The sequence below is a fragment of the Quercus suber genome, unplaced genomic scaffold, assembly GCF_002906115.3.
Source record: "Quercus suber isolate HL8 unplaced genomic scaffold, Cork oak 2.0 scaffold_526, whole genome shotgun sequence".
In the NCBI taxonomy this organism is placed as follows: domain Eukaryota; kingdom Viridiplantae; phylum Streptophyta; class Magnoliopsida; order Fagales; family Fagaceae; genus Quercus; species Quercus suber.
This window is the reverse complement of record NW_027069975.1, coordinates 32,999-58,906: the sequence shown is the minus strand read 5'-3', so window position 1 is coordinate 58,906 and position 25,908 is coordinate 32,999. Positions and strand designations below refer to the sequence as shown.

General features: G+C 33.9%; 2 protein-coding genes and 1 pseudogene across 2 annotated transcripts; all 3 read right to left on the bottom strand.

Annotated features, from left to right (window-relative positions):
* Window positions 1-148: 148 nt before the first annotated feature.
* LOC112030228 (endochitinase) lies at window positions 149-1,763 on the bottom strand. Its single transcript, XM_024062919.2, has 3 exons — window positions 1,322-1,763; window positions 767-914; window positions 149-518 (listed from the first exon to the last, which is right to left on the bottom strand). The coding sequence occupies exons 1-3, from the start codon at window positions 1,758-1,760 to the stop codon at window positions 149-151; spliced, it is 957 nt and encodes a 318-aa protein (XP_023918687.1). The 5' UTR covers window positions 1,761-1,763.
* Window positions 1,764-4,777: 3,014 nt separating this feature from the next.
* Window positions 4,778-25,908, bottom strand: part of LOC112030220 (endochitinase-like) — a 31,535-nt pseudogene continuing 10,404 nt past the window's right edge.
* On the bottom strand, window positions 7,822-13,608 carry LOC111999044 (acidic 27 kDa endochitinase-like). Its single transcript, XM_065763823.1, is given in 5 exon segments — window positions 7,822-8,113; window positions 8,387-8,495; window positions 9,607-9,717; window positions 9,720-9,836; window positions 13,440-13,608. Coding segments are annotated over 5 exon segments (798 nt in total).

Sequence of the window (25,908 nt, the reverse complement as noted above, 5' to 3'; positions counted from 1 at the left end):
TACCAGTGCTCAAATTTTATATAATTCTTCTTTATTTATTTTTAAGCTTAGAGATCTCTTATGGAACAACAAAATCACCAATTTATATGTTTATATTGTCTCCTTATTGTAGTTGGCTAAACATATTTTTGCCTTGGACCAAAGCTATTTAGGCAAAAGGCTTTTGATTATAGCAATCTAAGTTGTTCCCATAGCTGACTCCTAATATGTCACAGTACCTCTTATAGAACCCAATCCTATCAGCCACCCTATTATCGGAGCCATGGCCACATTCAAGGCCACCATTGATAATGTTGGTGATTACACCATAGCCCGGAACTCGTCCAGCTGATGTGTCAGCAGCAGAGGGTCTCCAATTTCCAATGATGACATCGTGGCTAGATGGCTTGTTCGCTTGAGGGGTCATCCAAAACCATATGGCTGTCTTGAACGATATGATGGGGTCTGTAGCTACAAGATCTGGATTGTTTATGAGATCAGCTCCAATGGCTTTACCAGCTTGCCCATAGTTGTAGTTGCTGATAAAAGTTGATGAACCATCAAAGTTAGGGTCAAAGTCTTTGATAAACGAAGTCACAAAAGTCATCTGACATAACATTTTTCACAACGTTAATATAATTTGTTGTGATTAGATCATATCAATAACACTTGAGTCCATCACTCATATCATTTTATTATACACCAATTATAATGAATCATATCAATATTTGTGAAAATAAATTTTTTTCCCTAACTTAGTAACAAATTTATGGTTCTAAAAACTTACTGAGTGAGTTGGATAGGTCCCCGGCCATAATATTGTTTTCCAGGAGCACATGGCCAAGATGTTGAGGTACAATAAGTTTGCTTGTTATTTTCCGTAACAAAGCAATATCCCCATGCATATGGGCCATCTGGTGCACTTGCCCACCCTCCTACACAGAATATAACCACCTTTTGCAATTAAAATTAAGTCGATCAAACAAAAACTATGGGCCTGATTGTAACCTAAGTCTAAGTCCATTATACTATAACCCTAATTGTAATGTAATTTTAGAGCTAGTCCACTACAAAAATTACGGGCCTGATATAATTTTTTGAAGTCACATTTATTTTTATGTATAGTTGTATTTTATACAGTTTTTTTTTCTTTTTTTAAGTAAAAATAGTTACAATAAGCGTATACTTATTTATTATATGGGAGATATACAGTTCAATAATATTAATAATAACGTATTTTTTACTTGATATGGTCAATTAATTGTAATTGAAATAACATCATATTCATTTGGGTTTACCACTGATATCAATTTTATATTTTATCATTAGCAGTGGAACTAACTTGTGGTCTCATGAGAGGTTTGACCCAAGAAAGCCGCAAGCTCTCTTTTACGTGTAGTAACATCACCAGTTGTGCCAAAGCCATTGAAAGATCGAGCAGCAGCAATGAAAGCATTGTAAGTGTAGAATCCATTACTTTTACATCTTGGATCGTTCCTATATTTAAGCATTTGATCAAAAAGAGACGCACTGATAAGGCTGCCAACATCGCCGCCGCCACCACCACTAGGTGTAGGAGATGGAGTTGTAGGGGAACCACCACCAGAAGTACACTGGCTCTGGCAAGTGTTTCCACAGTACTCAGGTGTGTTACCACACCATCCAAACTGGCTACAACATAAGTTGTTCGCACACACAGCACCCCGAGCTTGTCTTCCACATTGTTCTGCTGAGGTTCCAAGCAAGAAAGCTATGAAAAGTAGCAAAGAAAAGAGCTTCATTTTTTTGAGTGTTTGTGCAAAACGATGGTGAAAATGTACCTATATATATAGGAAAGTGTTATGGGTTTATCTTGACTGCTATTCTAGTTTTAGGTTCTTTTACTATAGGAACTAGTTTAGGCTAGAATAGTTAGAATGTAGAATTTCTGCCTCAAGGCGCACGCGTATGCCGGCTTGATTAAGGAGTTTGCATATGTAACTTTGGTCATACGTTCCTAAAATCACCTAGAAGCCCTGGCTTTATAATGTTTTGGTTGATTTTTTGTTTAATTAGTTTCTAGCTTTCAATAATATGCTAGTAGCATGCTTATGGTATTTGAATTGTTTAGAAACATGACTAGGATCGGTTGAATTTTTTCATAGAGACATGTTTAGGATTGGATAAGGATAATTATAGTATGAAGATGTTTGATTTCAAGATGTTTTGGATTGCGAACGAATTAATTCAAAGAGAGTATGACAGCTTTTTCTTTCTTATTCCCCATTTTTGGTTTGGTAATTATCGATCTCTTGTTCAAAAATGTTAAAGAAGCTCGACAAGGGTGGCTTTTTTATTTTTGAGAGAAGACAAGGGTGGCTTGAGTAAGTTCAAAGCCAAATACAAATGTTAGCTTACCAGTCTTACAAAGAATAGGAAAATCTAGGTGAACACGTGGCAAGTATTAATTGAAGTATAGAGTGGAACACGAAAAGTAGAACAGAAGATTTGGACTCGTGTTTAAGTACATGTACCAAACGGGCCCTTGATTTTCCTATTCTTTGTAAGACTAGTAAGTATTTATTGTTGGCAAATATTTATTGGTAGAGTATAGAGTGGAGCATGAAACGCAGGACAGAAGATTTGGACTCTCTAAACACATGTTTTCAGTTTTTAAACAACATTAGATGTATTTCCATACATTTTTTCACCTACACATATTTCCAAAAAATACAAATAATATTATTAGAACAATATTATTAAATGGGCCTAATTGTCATCATCCTGAGGTGTGGTCCATTAATGCCATTATATCTGCCGGTTGAATTAATTGCTCTTTGGGTGCTGCCAATTAGCAATAGCAATAGGATTTGTGTCTGCATTTTAAACTCTTCCTCCCGTATTTAATGAACCTTGTGGATGAGGGAATAGGGCATTTACCACCACCTTGTGAATGAATTGATTTACTAATGACTTGACATACAATTGCCTATGCAATAATCATCAAAAAAAAAAAAAATTATATATATATATATATAAAGCAAAGACCTCATGTAGGAGAGCATGGGTTTCTATCATGTGGCACACTCTAAAAAGAATTGAAATACTCTTAAATCATATAAGAGATAAGAACAACTTTAAAAATAGGGACTCTTTATTTATTTATTTATTTATTTTAATATTTCAATACTACTTCTTGTTACATTTTAGTCAATAGTGTTTCAAAACTACTATTTGTTTCATTTGATTCAATATTTCAAGACTTTTCCTCTCTCTCACACAAAAAACTCTTTGCATTTCCATTCACCATTTTTACTTCTACTCATTTATATACACATGCCAACAACTCTCCATGTCATCTCATCTTAAATATACTCAAACCAAAAACGATGTCATTTACCTTCAAGTCTTCAACTTTACAATGACACTTACATAACTCCAACATTGTTATACTATTTGATCCTAACCCGTATGAGTAGGCTATAAACAAGGAAAGGGGCTTGCTTTTTTTTTACTCAGTGATGGTAGCTTATGGTTTTGATGTTGAAGTTGGACGTTGTGGATTTTATGAAAGTTGTGATTTATTTTAAATCTTTGGGTGTNAACAAAAGGTTTTTTTTTTTTTTTTTTTTTTTTTTTTTTTTTTTTTTTTTGAGGATTTAGAAGCCCAACTAAAAATAATTAAATTTTGATAAATGGATGTGCTTATTGCCGATTTCTCTTTGTTTAATCACGTTCTCTTTATGTTGATACTCATAATCACAAATGATTTCCTTAATTTCATTGAGATAATGAATTGAGTGCTTGAGATTGAGGTATCCATATTTGGTTATGAGAATAGAGAGGTTGAAGAAATGTTTGGGAGGTTTCTTAAATTTATGTAATTTTAGGATATAAAAGTATTTTATGTTTTACATTCTTATTTATATATTTCAAAATAATTTAATCAATTTAAAAATAAATTCTAATTTTAACAGCAAATATTATAATATGTTATAATCTTTATAGTGTTATACAATTTTTTTTAATAAAATATGAAAAAAAAAATACAAAGTATTCAATAATATTGTGGACAAACATAAATACTATACAACAAAATAGGCATTCTAATAGGTCTTAATATACATAAAAATTATTTCAAATAAAATTGTAAAGTATCCGCACATCGCACGGAATATCATCTAGTATGTTGAATTGGCAGTGATTTGGTCTGAAAATTTTCTCTGTATTTTAAAGGTGAAAAACTACCCACTAGTAGTAAATATATTAGAGTCCTTTTGAAATTAAAGCTTTAAAATGTAAGTTCAAGTAAGATTGCTTCTTAAAGATCCGATTTCATATTGAGTTGGCACTTGGCAATTACACATGACAATACTGTTTGTCCATATAAGTAGGAACAAAGGAAGAGAGCATGTAAAAATCTTGAAGAGTTTGGCTAATGTCATCCGTGGATAATTGAAGTATTTTGGATAGTTAAAAATAATCATAATTCAGAAGTGTTCAAAAATTGTTTGAGTGATACTTTGTTTCACTTAGAAATAGACATATAGGGCAGCTATGCAGATTGGTACGCAATATGATTCAATTTTTTTTTTTAATTAAGAGAGCATCATACCCAGTTGACTTTGTGAGCATCGTACAAGAAGTAGCCAACAAAGCAGTGAAGAATTTAGAAAGTACTCAAATTTATATAATTCATTCTTTATTTATTTGTAAGCTTTGAGATATCTTATGGAACAACAAAATCACCAATTTATATGTTTATATTGTCTCCTTATTGTAGTTGGCTAAACATATTTTTGACTTGGACCAAAGCTATTTAGACAAAAGGCTTTTGATTATAGCAATCTAAGTTGTTCCCATAGCTTACTCCCAGTATGTCACAGTACCTTAATTTTATAGAACCCAATCCTATCAGCCACCCTATTATCGGAGCCACGGCCACATTCAAGGCCACCATTGATAATGTTGGTAATTACACCATAGCCCGGAACTCAACTAGCTGATGTGTCAGCAGCAGAGGGTCTCCAATTTCCAATGATGACATCGTGGCTAGATGGCTTGTTTGTTTGCGGGGTCATCCAAAACCATATGGCTGTCTTGAACGATATGGTGGGGTCTGTGGCTACAAGATCTGGATTGTTTATGAGATCAGCTCCAACAGCTTTACCTGCTTGCCCATAATTGTAGTTGCTGATAAAAGTTGATGAACCATCAAAGTTAGGGTCAAAGTCTTTGATAAACAAAGTTACAAAAGTCATCTGACATAATATTTTTCACAACGTTAATATGATTTGTTGTGATTGGATCATATTAATAACACTTAAGTCCATCACTGACACCACTTTATTTTATACAAATTATAATAAATTATATCAATATTTTTTTAAATAAATTGTTTCTGTAACTTATTAACAAATTTGTGATTTTTAAAACTTACTGAGTGAGTTAGATAGGTCTCTGGCCATAATACTTTTTTCCAGAAGCACATGGCAAAGATGTTGAGGTACAATAGGTTTGCTTGTTATTTTCTGTAACAAAACAATATCCCCATGCATATGGGCCATTTGGTGCAGTTGCCCACCCTCTTACACAAAAGTGACAAAATGTAATCACCTTTTGCAATTAAAATTAAGTCAATCATACAAAAACTACGGGCCTGATTGTAACCCAAGTCTAAGTCCATTATTCTATAACCCTGATTGTAATGTAATTTTAGAGTTACTCCACTACAAAAGCAATGGGCCTGGTGTAATTTTTTGAAGTAATGAGAATCGCACTGTAGCACAATTGCAAATTTTTTTGCAATACTCAAATTTTACAAGTCTAGATGGTGTGGAGGTTTTGGGCTTTTATGCTAAATTGAACTAACATATGGCATATGCCATTTTCAACGTGAATGCTCTCATCAATCATCATTGATGGTGTATAATGGATAGAATACAGTTTCTTTGAAGTTTGAACAAAAAGATAGACAAAAGTCAACATGCAACAAATTTATAAGATACAAAAAGTACTAGTGGACTAATCCGAACAAATGATCAAATTGCATAAAATTTGGTGACTTGAATGGAATTTCTATGAGGAACTCATGACCAAGACTTATGCTATTTTGCCACCAAATTCCTTCATTTAGGCCTTTAATAGCTGTTTTTGCTATTTATGGTTAAAAAAATTATTATAACTCTCAATTTAAAAGTTAGAATAAGTTTTGGTATGTCTTGAAAGAAATTATTCATTTTTATGGGAAAAATCATTCTTCTCACAAGAGATGTAAACCTTAGTACGTATGAGACCCATGGTATAATGTCCACACCTTCTGTGAGAGGAGGGAAGACATCTTCCGTAAGACTAAATTTTTTTTTTCTTGTTTTGTGACAATCTTCTAGAGTTCATAGGATTTGAATTTGTAATTTTCTCAAATTTATATATTTTTGAAAATTTTCTTATATTTTAGTCTATTTTTTTGCTTAATGCAAATTAGAGTGTTTTAAAGTCTCTACTCTAGTCACTATGAATACTTTAGGGTTTCCTAAGGCTCTCTTGGTAGCCCTATGATTCTTTTGCTATTTCAATGCAATGTTCCTCCAATCCAGTTGTCTCATTAATACATTTTAGATTACAATTTAGTTTACCAAAATTGAAGACACAAACCAATAGGAAAAATTTATGGTAAATGATTACTAGATGCACTTATCATTTTATTGTTTGTGAAACAATTTAAATTTTCAATTGGATTAAATATTTATCGACCCGCAATTTTTGGTGCCTTCTTTGCGTTGCGGATCCAGGACATATATATAGCCCATCTATATTCTTCTAATTATTTTTTTTTTGGGGTAAAACGTAAAGCCAATTATTTACATACTACTTTGGATCTTTTTCTACCAAAAGTCTTAGACAATAGCCTAAGTAATTACCAAAGACTAGAGTCAGCCCTGTAAAAAAGTGCCCTCCAATATAAACATTTTTTTTTGGGGGTGATACTGAATATATATAGCTCTTAGATTTGCTTCACGTGTTTAAGCATATACTCCCTAGATGAGAACGAATGCCATGTGTTGGTGCAAACACAATAATAATGGAAACAACACTAAGAGAAACTGAATAGTAGGCTGAATATTATTAATTTAAAGAGAGAAATTACACAACACTATTTAGACTGAGGCACGACACTCGCTCTCTTTAGGGAGATTCAAGCCCTTGGTTGGCTAAACTTTGTAACCGGTGCATACCTTCTCTGACTTGTCTCCCCCAGGATACAACAACCCAACAAATGTTGTGTGGTTCGAACAGCTTCTGCACAAAGTGTTCAAGCCCAAAGCTCCACCAGAAGAACACCTTTCTTTGGCCCGAAATTTCTCAAGTATTTAGGAATATTATTGAATTCACTCTCTCACACAACACTCTTTGCTTTTAACTATTTTCTTCATTCACTCTTGATATGAACTTAGTCCATAGCATAGCTGTATATAGTCTTCCAACCCTTCACATAACCTACATGTTATTTATTAATTTATAAAAAAAAAAAAAAAAAAAAAAAAAAAATTATATATATATATTTTTTTTTTTTTTTTGAAGATATTTCTCTTTGACAAACGGCAATGCATGGGAAACAGAAAGTTTGATTCATGGGAAATAGAAATGGGAAATAGAAAAGGTTGATTCATGGGAAATAGAAATGGGAAATAGAAAAGGTTGATTCATGGGAAATAGAAAAGGTTGATTCGGTGCTTCTGATTTTTTTGCCAATAACCAAAATTGGGTCATGAGGCTACTAGGGGATTTTGTATATCCTGTACCCGGCATATATGCCGGGTACAAGATACACCGCCTCTTGCTAAGGGACCACGTGTTAATGAGTTAGAAAGCAACCCTATTAGCCACATTATCATTATATCCACGGCCACATTCGATCCCACCATTGATAATGTTGGTGATTACACCATAACCTTGCACTCGACCAGCTGAAGTGTCAGAAGAAGGTCTCCAATTTCTAGTGATGACATCGTGGCTAGATGGTTTGTTTCCTTGCGCGGTCATCCAAAACCATATGGCTGTCTTGAATGATATGATGGGGTTTTTGGCTACAAGATCTGGATCGTTTAAGAGATTGACTCCAATGGCTTTTCCCGCTTGATCGTAGTTGTAGTTGCTAACATGTCAATTAAATGATCAAAGTCAAGATCAAAGTTTTTGATTTGTGTATCATAGTAATACTATTGACACATATTTTTCCCAATTGTTGACATATATACTTGTTGTGACATGAGCAATATCAATTTCATCTAATTCCACCATTAACATGAGTTTTATTATGTACCAATCACAACAAATCATATCAACCATATTTGTGAAAGTTTGTATTAAAATTAAATTGCATTCTTAACTTATAATTGAAAAAAATTGTATTATGTTAAAGACTTATTGAGTAAGTTGGATAGGTCCTCGACCATAATATTGATCTCCGGATTGCTTGTTAACTTCCCTAACAAAGCAATATCCCCATGCATATGGTCCATCAGTAGACCACCCTCCTACACAAAATATAATCATCTTTTGCTATTAAAATTAAGCCAATCCCATAAATTAAAACAAACAACTAGTATTCGATAACAAAAAACTTTACCAATTAAGCTAACTGGAAAGCTGAGATGACTACCTCACTTACCTTGGTAAGACAACCTCATTATCATAACTTATGTATGTTTTTATATATTAGTAAAAGTTACAGCCTATCATTCTTTTCTTTTCTTTTTAATACAAGATAAAAATTCTACTCTAGCCTAATTTAAGTACATATGTGTGTTAAGTTCCCTCTTGGAGACTTAAACCCTGACTCTTGCCTCACACACCCCACAAGCACTTATACTTGTGGAGTGACCAACGCACTAAAAATGTGCGGTGGTACAGCCTAGTATTCTTAATTATATGAAAAATATGTGATACCAAACACATACTTAAATATTATATTATATTGGAGATACTTATTACAATAATGGCATGTTTGTTCTTCTCATTTTGTAAAACTATAACTCTTTGAGTAATTCTAGGGACACAATATTTTTCACTTGTTGTAATTAGAGTAATTCTAGGGACAATAGTTGTGACTAATTGAAACACCTTGTTAGGTCCTTAATACTACTTCAAATAGAAATGAAATGACAAAATTGGCAAATGCTCTTTTCGAGCAAAATAAGCAGCATTTTGCCCCATTTTCTAAACTAATTAGGGAAATGCCCCTTTTTTTAAATTCGATTTTCTTAAAATCAAGTTAAGCCCTATAGTGGCGTTTTTAAGGAGCCTATAGTGACATTTTAAGGATCTATAGTGGCGTTTTGGAACTCAAGCTCCATGAACTCAAGTTATAGGTAAAAAAATAAAAAATAAAAAATTACCTATAACTCGAGTTCATGGAGCTCGAGTTCCAAAACGCCACTATAGGTTCTTAAAACGCCACTATAGGCTCCTTAAAACACCACTATACGGCTTCAGATTTTTTTTTTTTTTTAACTCGATTTTGAGAAAATTAAGTTTCAAAAGAATGACATTTTCCTAATTAGTTTGAAAATTGGAGCAAAATGCTACTTATTTTGCCCAAAAAAAGCATGTGCCAATTTTGTCCAGTACGGAAACTAAGTAAATAACCTGTGGTCTCATGAGAGGTTTGACCAAAGAAAGCCACAAGCTCCCTTTTACGTGTAGTAATATCACCAGTTGTGCCAAAGGCACTAAAAGATTGGGCAGCAGTTATGAAGCATTGTAAGTGTAGAATCCATTACTACATCCTTGATCGTTTCGATGTTTAAGCATACTTTCAAAAAGAGACGAGCTGATGAGGCTGCTAACATCGCCATTACAACCAAGCAAGAAGAAAGCTAAGAAAAGTATCAAAGTAAAGAGCTTTTTTTTTTTTCTTTTTTTTTTCTTTTTTTTCTTTTTTTTTTTTTTTGCTTTGAGAATGTGTGTTCAATTTTTTTTTTTCTTTTTTTTCTTTTTTTTTTTTTTTGCTTTGAGAATGTGTGTTCAAAACAATGGTGTGTATGTAACTATATATAGGAAAGTGTTATGGGTTCAACTGGACTATACTATTCTAGCAGGACAAAATGGATTGGTTAAGCCTGACTCCATCTTCATCGACCCAATTTCTGGTCCAATTCTTTGTGGAAAATCGTGTTGTTGAGGTTAGGCTGTTTTCCATGTCTTGTTTTGTGGATGGACCATCGAGGGCAGGACCCACTTCATCGTGGCTGAAATATTATACTAGGGAAAAATGATGAAAAAAGATGTTTGGATTTCTAGATGATGGTTAATTTCATGACATTTTTTTTCTTTTTTGGTCAAATGTTGAGTTTTAATTTTGTGATGTACAAAAGGTATTGAGGGCTAAATTCAAAAGACAAGCTCGGTAGTGTGAAATTGGAATTCTTGGTCATGCGAGCACATCCTCGGTCATCCAAGCTCTAGGCAAAAAATCTCGGTAAACTCTCAATCGACCAAAATCCTAGAGAAAATGGGCAAATACCCCTTTCAAAAAAAAAAATCCAGCATTTTGCCCCCTTTCCCAAACTAATTAGGGAAATACCCATCTTTTGAAACTCAATTTTCTTAAAATCGAGTTATAAAAAAAAAAAAAAAAATTCTGAAGCCTTATAGCAGCGTTTTTAAAGAGCCTATATTGACGTCTTAAGGACCTATAATGGCATTTTGTAAATAAATTTCCATAAAGTCGAGTTACATGCAAATTTTTTTTCTTTTTTTTACATATAACTCGGCTTCATGGAGGTCGAGTTACAAAACGCCACTATAGGTCCTTAAAATGTCACTATAAGTTCCTTAAAAATGCCGCTATAGGGTTTAACTCGATTTTGAAAAAATTGATTTTCAAAAGAAGGGCATTTTCCTAATTAGTTTAAGAAAGAAGGCAAAATGCTGGATTGTTTTTTTAAAAAGAGCAAAGGCCAATTTTTTCCCAAAAATCCTGCTACAAAATATTTTGAGATTTGCTCCAATTGTCTTTCTAGCGACAAACTCTAGCCCAATACCTTACATAAATATATGCAAATTAACCCTAAACTCTAGAGAAGGAAGACAGCAGCAAAAAATAAAATAAAATAAAATAAAATAAAAAATCTTTGAACTCAATATTCTTGTCTTCCAACCCTCTCCAATTGTGAAATCATTGGGAGGAGAATTCACCACCCAACACAAGATCTACACCTGTGTTGTTGGAAATCATAGAGACTAACACTACCAAAAAAAAAAACTTTTGTGGCCACGTTTTACAAACACGGCCTTAGGTCCAAAAAACGCGGCCATAAGACGATTTGGCCAGCTAGCAATTTTGTATACAAAAATCAATTTTGCTGTCAGCTAGCAATCGACTTGTGATGTTGGATTACTTTAAAGATAGGTTGGGTCAATAGTTGCAGCAAGGGTGTAGAGGTTGAATATAGTGTTAAGTTACTTGTACAGGAGAACTTATAAGTCAAGTTATATCGCAACTTTTTCATAGTGGATTTGCCGAACTAAGCTAGGTCTTACTGTTGGGTTTTCACTTCGTGAACAATTTCTCATCTTGTGAGGGTAATTATTCTAGTTGTGATTGTTTTATCCACATTACACTTATAACCGCCTAATTAACAACTTGAACTTGGTATTGATTAATTTTTTAAAATCAATAGTAAGTTGTGTGTGTGCGGGGTTTAAACGTGAAATTTTTAAAGAGAAAGGGTTAAGAGGTAAGAAATTGTCCTCTTGGGTTGAGAATAGGAGCGTAACTACCATATAGCTTGGGGGCATCCCCCCACCCCCAAAAAAAAATCCAATTATTTCCTTAATAATAAATAATTCCTTAAAAAAGTTTTTAGCAATTTGTTCTGTAGTTATAGAAATAAGTTTTTTTTTTCTCCCTATTTAATTTTTTATTGTAAAATTGACTCTTACATTTGAGAAAGTTTTGGATCATTTGTGGTTTTGAAGACTTCATTGGTTCTATTGTAATTTTCTTGTTCACCTTGATAGACAATTTGGTCATTTTACACTCAAAATGAAAATTTTAAGTGATTCTATTTGAAGATGCATAATATTAAATGAATTTTAGTCTAAAAGATATTGTCACTACTCATAACTTAATAAGAGATAATAAGCTATTTTTTTATATATAAGTAAATGTTTAGTATCAAACTAGACAACTTTTTTAAATTCACTTTTTTTTTTTTAAATATCAATTCTAAAAAGTAAGCATATATGTGTGTGCGCACGCATGTGCATGCATGCATGCATACAGGTATTGACTACCATCTTTGTATTATAACTCCACCTCTCAAGCAAAAATTCTTGGCTCCACCCGTAATTGAGATCGTAAAAGATTGATCATTTTTTTTTTAAAGATTATCTAATGATGAATTAGAGGTCATATAGTTGACCAGCCAAACGAACATCCACAAAATTAAAGAAATCTCAAAATGACATTGGCGATCAATGTCATATCAGCCTAGTTGCTCCAATGCCTAAGTTAATGAAGTGTTTATGAGTGTAAGAGATCACTTTCATACTTGTTTTAAATTTCAATTCTTCCATATATAAACCTCTCTCATTAGGGATTTCCTTGATTTTGGTTCTTCCATAAATAACCTAGTTGCTATAATGAGGGATCTAAGAGCATTCACATCAGCTTCAGCCTTCAGCAAAATTTTAGAGTGAAATAGGTGTCCATAAAAATCAACTTATAGAAACCCACAAACCATAAGCTTCACGCCAAAAAACCCACAAACCCATAGAAATCAACTTTCAAACACCCAAATCCACCACGCCAGATCACAACATCTACCACCTCTGCCAAATCGAGACAAAACTAGCACTGCCACCACCGATTTATGCTGATTGGCGCATGAAGGAAAGATGGAGAGAGAAGAGAGAAAGAGAGAAAAACTAAGAGTCAAGAGAGAGAGAGAGAGAGAGAATTCTAAATCTAGTAGCGAGGAATTGTATCTCGCTGGATGTGGTGAGGTAGAGTTGAAAGTTAAATTTTTTTGGTAGTGTGTCGGGACTGATGTGTGAGTTTTTTTTAAAGTCTTTAATTATATATTTGCTGAAATATTATTTTAGAGATATATTAGAACATATTAGCCCAATGTAATAGGCCCAAGCCCACTCCTACTTGTACTAGTAGTCTAAGGTTTAGTCGCCTATATTTACTCATGTTAGGGTTCATTGTAACATAGGTTATTGTACTACACTCTTACATAATAAAGATGTAGCCCTTAAGGGATTCCTCAGTGGATGTAGGTCGACAAGGTTGAACCACATAATCCTTGTGTTCTGGTGTTCCATAATCTATACTTCTCCTTCCGCATCTACTCTAGCATATACAACATGGTATAACACATCGCATTGCTAATATATTTAACATGGCATCATAGTCAAACTTCATTATTGGCATCAAACAAACATCTCTACACAACAAAAAAGATTCATACATGCATAGCAGAGATTCAGAATGCCCCTGCTTAACTTCAAATCTAGACTCCACGGCATCATGCAACTGCCATGGCTCACTGCTGTGTCAAGATTCTCAGGCCTAAGCAATCCGTGCCTCTCCCTTTCATATTTGTGCAAATCGAGGCTTCGCCTAATGAAACCAACCATACGGATGTGCTCCACGGCCTCTCAAGACCAAAACCCAGGAAACTAGTCTCCATAAGGATCTGCACCCGCCGACCAAGATTCCAGCACTCACTCCACATGTCGCAATAGATTCTTCACTCCTAGGTTGTCTTTTGGACACACTCACCGCCATAAAGGCCTTGTCATCTGCCAGTCTACGTAGCTCGAGAATCTAACCCTCATACGACAGTACATGCGCCCTCACGCGCCTCCCAAAATTTTGGTCTCGACTCCACATGCCAGTGGATAACGCACGTGCTGATGAACCGTGCCAATGTCATCAATGACATCATCAAAAGCCACATCAACCCTAGCTACGTCAGTAGCCACGTAGCTTGCAACGTCAGTAATGTCACCTCGTCAGTACAACGTCATCTAGCTAACCGTTGACCGGGACCGACCCGACCTAGATCTAACCCATGAGTACTAACTGTTGACTTTGACTTTTGCATTGACTTTTGACCAAAAGTTAAAATTTTCAAAAGGGCCTATCTTACTAGTTTTTCGCGTAGATTCCAATTTTAGACTCCATTTCTTCGTTTGAAGCTCCTAAATTAGTCAATTGGCACGTCTTCATTGTGGTTTCTTCAAGGTATCTCCAAGTGATCTTCTCATGCTTATCCAACCTCAAGCCTTCATCGAACTTCCACCTTGAGTTTGAGAGAGGGTGTTAGAGATATATTAGAACATATTAGCCTAATGTAATAGGCCCAAGTTCACTCCTACTTGTATTAGTAGTCTAGGGTTTAGTCGTCTATATATACTCATGTTGGGGTTCATTGTAACACAGGTTATTGTACTACACTCTTACATTATAAAAATGTAGCCCTTAAGGGATTCCTCCGTGGATGTAGGCCAACAAGTCTGAACCACGTAAGCCTTATGTTCTGGTGTTCATATTCTATGCTTCCCCTTCCACATCTACTCTAACATATACAACATGGTATAACACATCACATTACTAATATATTTAACATATTAAAATAGTTATGGCTAAGATTTTTTTGATTTATAATCTTCTATCCCCATAACGGGGGTAAAAGTCCGGATTGAAAGTTCAAATAGCGTATAAAACACTATGAACATTTAGACCCCCAATTTACAAATTACCAATGCAAGCTTAATATCAAACAATATATGTGCGGAAAATGAACATAAGCATATAAAAAAAATTGATAAACAATTTAAACCAAATAAAATCATATCCACAGCAGAAATTAAATGGCAAAGATAAAGGGAAGAAAGATGCAAACACAAGGACAACATAACGATGTGTTATCGAAGGGGAAACCAAAGCCCTTGGCATAAAATCTCTCCACCACCCTCCAAGCGGTCAATAATTCACTAAAGAATGAAGTTGGGATACATGAATAGCAGAAAACCCTCCAAGCCTAATCTATCTAGTGTACCTAAGCCCTCCAAGCTTCTTGCTCCAACAAGGTTACGCCGAACCTTTGTCTTCTTTAGCTTACCGGATTCCGCTGTAGCCTATAGCATCAACCAATATCCATTGGTCCCTTCCAAACTGCTTCCCAAAGCACCAAAAAGTATTCTAACAGATATGGGTATAGTGAGAAAAGGATTTGGGTAATAAATCTCTCAAGGATGTAACAATAGAGATGGTGAGAGTAAAGGAATTTAAAGAGTCACTATGTAAAGATTGTGGATGAGTCAATCTTATTTTTCTCTAGGGTTTCTCTCTCAAAATTCTCTCTAGAAGCTCTCTACATTTCATGGGTTTAAGGGATATTTATACTAGAGTGAGAAAGGAATGCGAAAAGTCAGTTTTTCCAAAACAAAGCTGGCTGGCGACTTGGCCTTGCGACTTGACTAAGTCGCGAGTTCAAGCTGTGAGCTAACTGAATGGTCAATCTAGACTTTTTGTCCTGTAGTGCTACAGCTGGCATGATGGTTCAGCTTCTCTGCATGCTTCACTCGTGTGCTTCTTTTGGCAGCTTGCCAGTCGCGAGCCACCCGCGAGATTCAGTCGCAAGTTCTTACTTCACTACACAGTCTTGAGCATTTCTTCACACTCTTTCATAGACTACCCTTACATGATTCCCACCTAAATACAAGGTTTCTAAATGCTGAATTACAAGCAAATTTGGCACAGAATGAAGCCAACAAGTATCTCCTAAAACACAATAACACAGTATGATCATTGTATGCAGAAAACTTGTAATGCATATGGAGCAAACACAATGCGATCAAGAAAAAAAGAATAAAGAATAAAGCACAATGCGATCAATTGCAAAGTATCATTTGCATGTCCAGCACTCAACCAATGCATAAACACTAGGTAAATGCATCAAGGATAAAAATCCAACAAGGGCATAAGAGTGATGTACTTAAAGAAAATGTAAAACATTTAACAATAAGTACAAAAGCTACAAAGCATGGGTACAAAATAACATAAAAGCGACATAAGTAGAAGTACAAACGTACCAAAAATATCTGAATAACATCTTATATATAATACCAATGTACCAAGAAGTTTTTCAAAAGTAAACAGATCCATGAGTTTAAAGAAGTTTCAAAAGTAACCAGATCCATGAGTTTAAACCAAAACATTAACCATAGTGTAGCAAACTGATAACGCCTTAAAATGTGTACTTGTTATATATTTATGTGGGCGTTATCTCCTTATTACTATGCTTAATTTGTATAATTAAGCCATGATTTGTATTAGTCCCTATTATTTATCTTTACATAATTTCTTGAATAAGATGCTATTCATTGTGTGTAATTTTCTACTTTCAGGAAATCATGTGAGAAAGATGAGTTTACAGGAATTTGTGAGAGAATGGAGGCCAAACTAGAATTAAAGTGGAGCTAAAGGACCATGCCTAAATGTCTAAGGAGGTGCAGCTGGAGTGCTTGGATCATCTAACATGATTGGAAGCTTCAAATAANCACGTGAGATGCACACAGGGAAGCTGAAGGGTCGCGCCAGCTGTCGCATTACAGGACAAAATTTTCAAGCTGGCCAGGCCGTTACATCGTGACTTGAACTCGGACTTGGACAAGCCGCGAAGTCAAGCCGCCAATCAGCCCTGTTTGGCAAAAACTGACTCTTCGTATTCCAAACACACACCACTATATATAGACCCTTATACCCACTAAATTAATAGAGCTTCCAGAGAGAGTTTTATGAGAGAAACCCTAGAGAAAAACAAGATTGCCTCATCTCCAATCTTTAACTTAGAGACTCTACAAATTCCTCTACTCTCTTCCTCTCCATTGTCATATCCTTGAGAGGTCATTGTCCAAATCCTTATCTCATCACACCTACGTCTGTGAGAAGGTTCATTTAGTGCTAAGGGAAGCAGTTTGGAAGGAACCAATATACATTGGTTGATGCTATGGTCTAGTAGCGGAATCCTGGAAGCTAAAGAAGAAATAGGTTCGGCGTAACCTCGTTGGAGCAAGAAGCTTGGAGGGCTTAGGTACTTGGATAAATTAGGCTTGGAGGGTCTTCTGTTGTTTATGTATCCCAACTACATTCTTTAGTGGATTATTTGACCGCTTGAAGGGCGGCGGAGAGGTTTTATGCCGAGGACTTCGGTTTCCTCTTCGATAACACATCATGTGTTGTCTGTGTGTTTGCATCTTCCTTCCCTTTATCTTTGCCTTATATTTACGGCTATGGATGTGTTTATATTTGGCATAGATTTGATATCAATTCTGTGATTGGCTTATGTTAATGTTCCGCACATTAATTGTTTGATTATAAGCTTGAATTGATATTTTATAATTTGGGGTCTAAACGTTCAATGGTGTTTTATACACTTTTTTTTGAACTTTCATACTCACTGCATGAAGTCACTATATTGTTGTCTTGTTGAGTTTATATTGTTGTTTTGATGGCTAGATGCAAGTTAGAGTCTTCCTTAAAAATTTCATATAATTAAATAAGATTGAACATTGAAATTTCTGTTTAGACCCCAATGTGAATTAATGAGAAAAATTATCAAATTATATTGGTGAAGTGTTCCACTCAGACAATTTTTCACTATAGTTAAGCAATTAACAAATCAATAAGTAATATAAAAAGCACAATTTAGCATGACATAACATTTGGTGACGAAGTGGAAAATCAAGGAAGAAAATCTTTAATGGAGAAACCACTTCGGAAAGTATAAACTAAAAAACTAACTAGATTTTCAACCGGATAAAATTACATTAATAAATTTGAATTTATTACCATAAAATGTTATGGAATGGATCAACACTAAAATCCTTACACACATGATCCTAATTCATAGTGTAATCAATAAATTTAGTGGCATAATTTTTTTTAAAAAAAATATATATATATATATATATTTCCACAACTGTTAATATAGTCTATTATAATCGGTTCATAAGAAAATAGTACCAATGATGAGTTTATGTGAAATTAAAAAATGATTACTTGTACGCTTAATGTGGATTATGGACATATATAAAGAGGTGATCAAAAGGATATTGCTGTGGTGTTGATCACAAGGTTTAGATATTTAAACTAATAAATTTCTCTCTTTTAAAAAAAAAAAAAAAACTCCTAATAAATAAGTTCTTTAATCATAATAAGAAGATTCCTTTATAATGATTCTTGATAGCATATTATGGATGCAAGATTTTAAAGAACGTGTTTATTACTGTCATGTTTAAATTGACTGGCCTTTAAGTGAGCTGAGTTGAAATCATGCTTGGTCATCTTTAATTTTTATGTTTAGTAACAAAGATATATAACATCTCTCTCATATGAGGTACATCCTCATTACTATGTTGATCATTCATTACATCTTCATTTTTTTTTCACATCATCTCTATTTTGAAAACAAATGATAGGTGAAAGTTATAATAAATTTATGTTCAATTTTTTCTAAGGATAATGATGGGAATACATGTTCCTTCTAATGTGCCCATGGAATCTACCCCATTTAAAGGGATAGAGTTTGAAGCGGATGAGATTGCATATGATTTTTATAATGAATATGGCAAAAAGGCTGGTTTTAGTATTAGAAAAGAGTATGTAAATAAAGGTAAAAAGACTGGAGTGGTTACTTCAAGGAGATTTGTGTGTGCGAAGGAGGGAGTTTGAGGCAAAGACAAGAGAGATCAGAATGTAAAGAATCCACGAGTAGAAACAAGATGTGGTTATGAAGCACGTTTGGTTATTGTACTTAATCGAGATAGTAAAAAATATGTGGTGAGTGAATTTATTGTTGAGCATAACCACTATCTCCACCTTCCATCAACTGTGCACATGATGCCATCACAACGGAAAGTGGCTGCAACTCATGCTATTGAAATTAATTTGGCACATGAATCGGGATTAAGATTAAAGCAATCTTATGAGCTTCTTAGTAAGCAAGTTAGCGGACATAATAATCTTGGTTTTACCAAGCAAGATCATAAAAACTACTTATGCACTAAGCAACAGAGAGACATAGAGCATGGGGCAGCTGCTAGCTTGGGAAGATATTTCAGTCGTCAACTTAAGGAAAATCCTTCATATTATTTCGCTACTCAATTGGACTGTGAAGAGTTGATTACTAATATCTTTTGGACCGTTGCAAGAATGATCATTCACTATAGCCACTTTGGTAATGTAATAACGTTTGATACAATGTATGGTACAAATAGAGATGCAAGGCCACTTGGAGTATTTTTGGGTCTCAATCACCATAAAAAAACTGTTGTATTTGGAGGTGCACTTTTATATTATGAAACAATTGAATCTTTTGTATGGTTATTTGAGACCTTCTTAGAAGCAATGTCTAAAAAGGAGCCAATCAAGATGCAGCAATGTCAGCTGCAATAAAAGTAGTCATGCCTAAGACATATCATGCATTGTGTAGTTGGCATATGTGGCAGAATGCTGAGAAACACTTGGGTCATTTACTCAAAAATGAGTCTCAATTTAACGCTGATTTCTTAGCATGTATCTATGAGTATAATGGTGAAGATGAGTTTCTTACAGCTTGGAATGAAATGCTAGATAAGTACGATGTTCGTGAAAATAAATAGCTAATTGACCTATTTAAATTGAAGGAAAAATGGGCCCAAGCATATGTTAAGAGAACTTTCACTGCAGGAATGAAGACAACCTAGCTTAGTGAGGGTTTCAATGCTAACTTAAAGGACTGCTTGCGTACTAGTCTCAATATAGTAGAGTTTTTCACTCATTTTGAAACAGTTGTCAATCAAAAGCGGGATAAGGAGTTAGAAGTAGAATACAACTCTAGACAGAAATTTCCAGGATTGAAGCTCAAAAGCTCTCCTATGCTTAACCAAGTAGCAACAGTGTACACGCCTAAGTTGTTTGATTTATTTCAGACAGAAGTTGAAGAGGTAATGGCACTTTCCATCCTAGAATGCAATGTGAGTCAAACATGTAGTTATGTGGTTGGAGTTTTCAATCAAAATGGAAAATGTGAGCTCATGTGGAATCCATTAAATGAGACTCTATCTTGTAGTTGCAGAAAGTTTGAGTCTTTGGTATTTTATGTAGGCATGGTTTGAAAGTTCTTGATGTATTGGATATCAAGTTGATTCCTAATAGATATATTATGAAGAGGTGGAGAAGAGATGCAAAAAATGGAAGCGGAAAAAATTGCACAAAACATAACATTAAGCTGGATACTCGATTGGAATATGTAGATCGATATCGAGATTTATGTCCAAAATATATTCAATTGGTGTATGAGGCATTTGAAACTAAAGAAGGCCATAATATTCTAAGCTTAGCAATTGTAGATTTGAAAAAAAAAAAAAAAAAAAAACCTTTGTGACCTTAGGAATTGCAAAGCTAATGTAGCAGAAGACATCATTAGGCCTTCCACCGATTTTGCAAACAAAGAAGATCAATTATGTGCTTCGATTACGATTGTACCAAAAGGGATAAAGAAAAGAGAGGTTTATCGTAATAAAAAGCGTAGGATGAAATCATGGATAGAAAAGATGAGGAAACCAAAGGAAGGTACATGAAAGAAGAAAACAAAGAAAAGAAAAGTGCAGGAGGTAATCTTCTAAATTATCCTTATTTTCACCATTCTATTTTATTTTTACACATTAATATAGTATACTATTATTGTTGCTAAACTAGTACAATTTTTACAGGAAATATATGCACATGACATCATGGCACAAAAGAAAACTGAGGATATCTCTTCTGGAAATATTACTAGTTTTACACAACTTTTAATGGTAAAGATGTTAATAATGGTTTAGATGCATGATTTGATCATTTTAATGTTAAGCTTGTGATATGTGTAATGTGTAATTGGTTTTTTTGTAGTCGACTTCTACAAGTTCTGCATCACATCAGGAAGGCACATCAGCAAGTGTTGCATTAGCATCACATTTAGAGAGTCTATCAAGTGTTGTAGGCTCCAACGACAAAATTAATAGTGCAGGAGGTCTCTTGACTCAAGGAAGTGTTGCAAGTGGAGGTCCCTTGACTCAAGAAAGTTTTAATGGTCCCTCGACAAAATTAAGTGCTCTTGTTTTGTAATTTTCCTAGTTTAGGACTGGAGTTTTGATGGTCCAAAACTTAGTCACATTTGGTTACATTCAAATGTTCAAACTTAGTCACATTTGTGACCAAGTGTTTTAGTTTTGTAATTTTCTTACTTTAAAATTAAAGTTGTGATGATCCATAAATTTCCTTTTGTTACCAACTGACAGTGATTTGCATGTTCGATGTATCTTTGCATGGTGTTAATTTCTGCATAATTATTTGTTGTTGCAAAAATTTTTATGTTTTTTTGCATAATTACTGTTTTTGTAGGCATAATTACTGTTTCTACATAATTACTGTTTATGTTTCTGCATAATTATTGTTTGTGTTTCTGCATAGTTGTTTTTTCTGCACTGTTTGTGTTTCTGCATAGTTGTTTTCTGCACTATTTGTGTTTCTGCATTGTGTTTCTACATGGTTGTTGTTTTCTGCACTGTTTGTGTTTCTACATAGTTGTTTTCTGCATTGTTTGTGTTTCTGCAAAGTTTTTTTCTGCACTGTTTCTGTTTCTACATTGTGTTTCTGCTTGGTTGTTGTTTTCTACATTGTTTGTGTTTCTGCATAGTTGTTTTCTGCATTGTTTGCGTTTCTGCATAGTTGTTTTCTGCACTAATTGTGCTTTTGTGCTTCTACATTGTTTGTGTTTCTGCAAAGTTGCTTCTGAATTGTTTATGTTTTTGCATAGTTGTTTTCTGTGTACATTGCTCATAGTTAATCACTTTCTTTTAATATTGTTTGTACACTTTCTTTTAATCACTTTCTGCATAGTTAATCACTTTCTGCACAATTAATCACTTTCTGCATAGTTATTTTCTGTGTACATTGCTCACAGTTAATCACTTTCTTTTATATTGCTCACCTAATCTGTGTACTTGGGTTGCACCCCTATGAGTTACTTGGCATTACAATCAAAATTCAATCCAATAGAATAGACAATAAGAGAATTTAATGAAAAAAATGAACAAATTTTATTAAAATGTACACTTTGATCACATAACAAGAATTCTATTGAAATAAACACTTTGATTATAATAACATGAAACTTCTTCATCGAGTTTCCCTACCCCTCTTGTCTTGAAGTGTCCATTTTCTGGCTTGCAATCAATTGTTACTCGAAGCCTTGCACTATGATACACAAAATTATTGTTACTTGTTTTTCAATATTGTTTGTATATGGCATCATTAATCATATGCAAGAAAAAAGAACAATGCACCCATCACTTTGTCCATATTGTCCATAATTTTTACCCTAAACAGAATATGGGACCAAGATTAGCAAATAGTAGCATTTCAAGTCAAAGCATGCCAACATTGTACTTTTACAAGGCAAACTTGACATTGACATTTAAAAGAACAATGCACCCATCACGAGTAGAATAAAAAAGAAACAATGCATCAACCATGAACAACACACACATTGAGGGTAGAGTTTCTTGGTAAAAAATTAAGAGCATATAAGCATTTGAAAGTAATTCCAAATGAGGTCTAAAACACAACAAATGCAACTCACTTGCAAGATTCAAAACTGTCTCTTAATCAACTCAATTGTAGCCCTTCCCAAAACAGTTAAGACAACATCGTTCCCTATCATGAGAAACCATCGAAACAACACATAAAAGTAAACTCTTCCTCAAAACATGTTTTATCAAATAAATTGAGCTTTCATGCTCAAATATCATGAAGAGTTTCAAAAGGCGGATTAGAACTTCTAATTGCTTCAAATTAGCATTCCAAAAAACAAACACAAAAATTTAGTAAATTCAACTCATGCATAATGTACTTATTTCCATAACCCTTTTGTTAGGTTTTTAGACCCCTTAAAAACACAACAATTGAATTAACCTAGTTTATTATCCAAGTGATTAACTTAGTCAAATTACACAAATCTAGGTTAACACAATTAAATAATCATATCAAGATAAAAAGCAGCGGGAATATAAAGAACACAAAGATATGATCACCCAGGAAAACCAAACTGGTAAAAAACCTGGGGAGGATTTAACTTAGCTATCCTTAAGGTAAACTTGAATCCATTATATGAAATAATCGAAGTTCATACAAAAGGACTTACAAGCACCCACGCTTGACTTCCTAATGCTACCTACCAGTAGAACTTACTGACACGACTACGTACAAGCTCCGAATCTACGGACTCCTTCTTTCTTGGATTCTCCAATCAAGTACAAGCACTCTTGCTTGTGTTTCTTTAAGCTCCAATGGCAGCAACTGAGTTGATCATCAAAGTGTTGAAGTAATCTCTACCTTGAAAACCCTAAGTTTATGTGAAGGAAAGCTCCTCAAGAATCTCACAAGAGATTCACACAAATCGCAAATATGAACAACAAGAGCATCCAGAGCTACTCTCAAAACGTGGCTAGGGTTTCCTTTATATATTGGGAGAAGTAGATCTAAAACCCTAATCCTTAATGGGCTTGGGCTGAGTTGGAAAATTCTGCAGAAAAATGTTCTGCCCGAGATTTGATTGATCGAGTCTAATTTTCGATCGATCGAGCCAGGCCGAAAGTCACTAATACTTTTGCAGCTACTCGATTCCAACTTTACATAAAACGCCCACACTTTAAGCAAGTCTAAATAAGACTAACAACCTGTTTTAATCATGGTTTGCCAACAATATACATTAGAGTTCTAAATACATAAAATTCTAAGTCTTTGGAACCTAACAAACTCCCCCTTTGACAATCCGTGACAAAACACAAATTAAAAAGTTCAAAGTTTACAAATAAAAGCCCTTTACAAAAATAATGCTCATAACACAAATTCAATCCTAACTACTATCCATTAGTTGCAAGTGTAAACAGTAGCTCAATTGAATCAATTTGTATATTCTTGAAATACTAAATAAAACGCATGAACGCATGTGTGACAGAAAAACAGTAAATCAACAAATAAATTCTTGACTTCACAAAACACAAAACAAAGACATATATCATAAATAACTCATAAATATAAATCAATGAGCAGTGAACAAAAAACATAAGTAAAAACATAAGTAAACTAACTCTCCCCTTAAGTTAGATACAATAAAAAGTTTTTATTTATATTCTCTCCTTTCAAAAATAATTTCAACTCCCCCTAAACAAGACAAACATGATTCCCATAAATCAATAATTTCTCCCCCTTTTTGTCACGTATTGACAAAGACAACTTATACAAAGAGTAAATAGTCACCATACGCAATAAAGGATAAGAGAAAATAGAGAATCAAGAGGACGCAAACCACTTCAACTCTATAGAAAATAGAGACAACTCCCCTTATGAACAACAAAGGTTTAAAAAAATTCTCCCCCTATAAAAATAGGAAAAACAAAACAAGTTTTTGGAAAAAACAATTTTGGGGAAACTTTAGGAGGTGGGGAAAATAAAAACACACAAACCAAAGTTTAAAACTAAGGTGAGGATACACATGAAAAAAATATTCTCTCTTTTAATAAATGCAAACTTGACACTCTGTGACCCATAAACAGTTGCATGAATAGAGAAAAATATTTGCACATTAATTATCTATCATATTTCTTAACAAAAATATTTTTTGCAGTTCACACATAAGAAATAGCATATACTAGAATGTACAAAACTCAAAAATTAATCAATTAATTTTTAAATCAAGTTGATTACCCAATTTAGCAAAGTGTATGCATGCTATGTGTGAAAACAATGAGAGATATGACTGCAAAACTGCAAGATGGATACAAAAATCAATGTAATGCATGTGAATCCTAAACACAAATGATGCATTAAAAAAAAATGTCATGATGCATGCTCTAATGCAGTGAAACTAAGTTCAATATAAGTTATATTCACAAAATTGGCTTGAGCATAGAGTTTCTAATAAAACTCCAAAAATTTAAAACCACTTGTTAAGTTTTTAGGAAAAATTTGACCAATTGATCATCACACAAGCTAGAATACATAATATAATGATCAATTACATCAATTCAATAAGCTAATTGCATCAATTGAACCCAATTTGAACAAATCCCCAATTCAGATACATTCAAGCTTTAGAATTTCCAATTTCTCAAATATTAAACACATTTTGCATTAAGATCAAGGAATATTTAATCTTAGATGGCCACAACAAGATCACACACAATAAAATGTACCAAGTTTAGCAAAGAGTAACTTGTGTAGTGTGTGCAACTAGCAAAAGCTTGAGATACATGTGAAGTGATATGTGAATAGCAATCAATCACAAAGTCTACAAAATTCATCACATAGAATTTGAAAGAGACTATCACCTAAAGAGTTACATCATATAACTCCCACATCTCCTAGATCATAAGCTTGCAATCATGTAAGTTTCTTGAATTTTGCCTCATAATATACACACCAATTTTAAGCATTAAACAATTAAACTGAGGCTTCACCTTATGTTCTTTTTGTGCATGTGCTACACTTTCTCGAGCACAGAATCTTACGATATGTATTAAGGTGTTCATGATTGGCTAGTGAATAGTGGTGCGATGGTTATTCATACCTTTCTCAAAAGGATCATGTCCGACAGTCAAATAACAAGTGACTTCAAGATTAAGACAAAGTAATAAACACCATAAACATCTTTCCCACACAACATGCACTACAAAACTTCAACTAGTCAAGTGCAATAAATAAACTCATCAAAGCTAAACAAGGTACATAAACTTGTTATGTAAAGATAATATGGCCAATCATTGATTATAAATTCAAGATGTGAAGTACAAAACACAAAAATCTTTTTGGTTTTAAAAGCTATATGAACAAAAACAAAAAAGCAC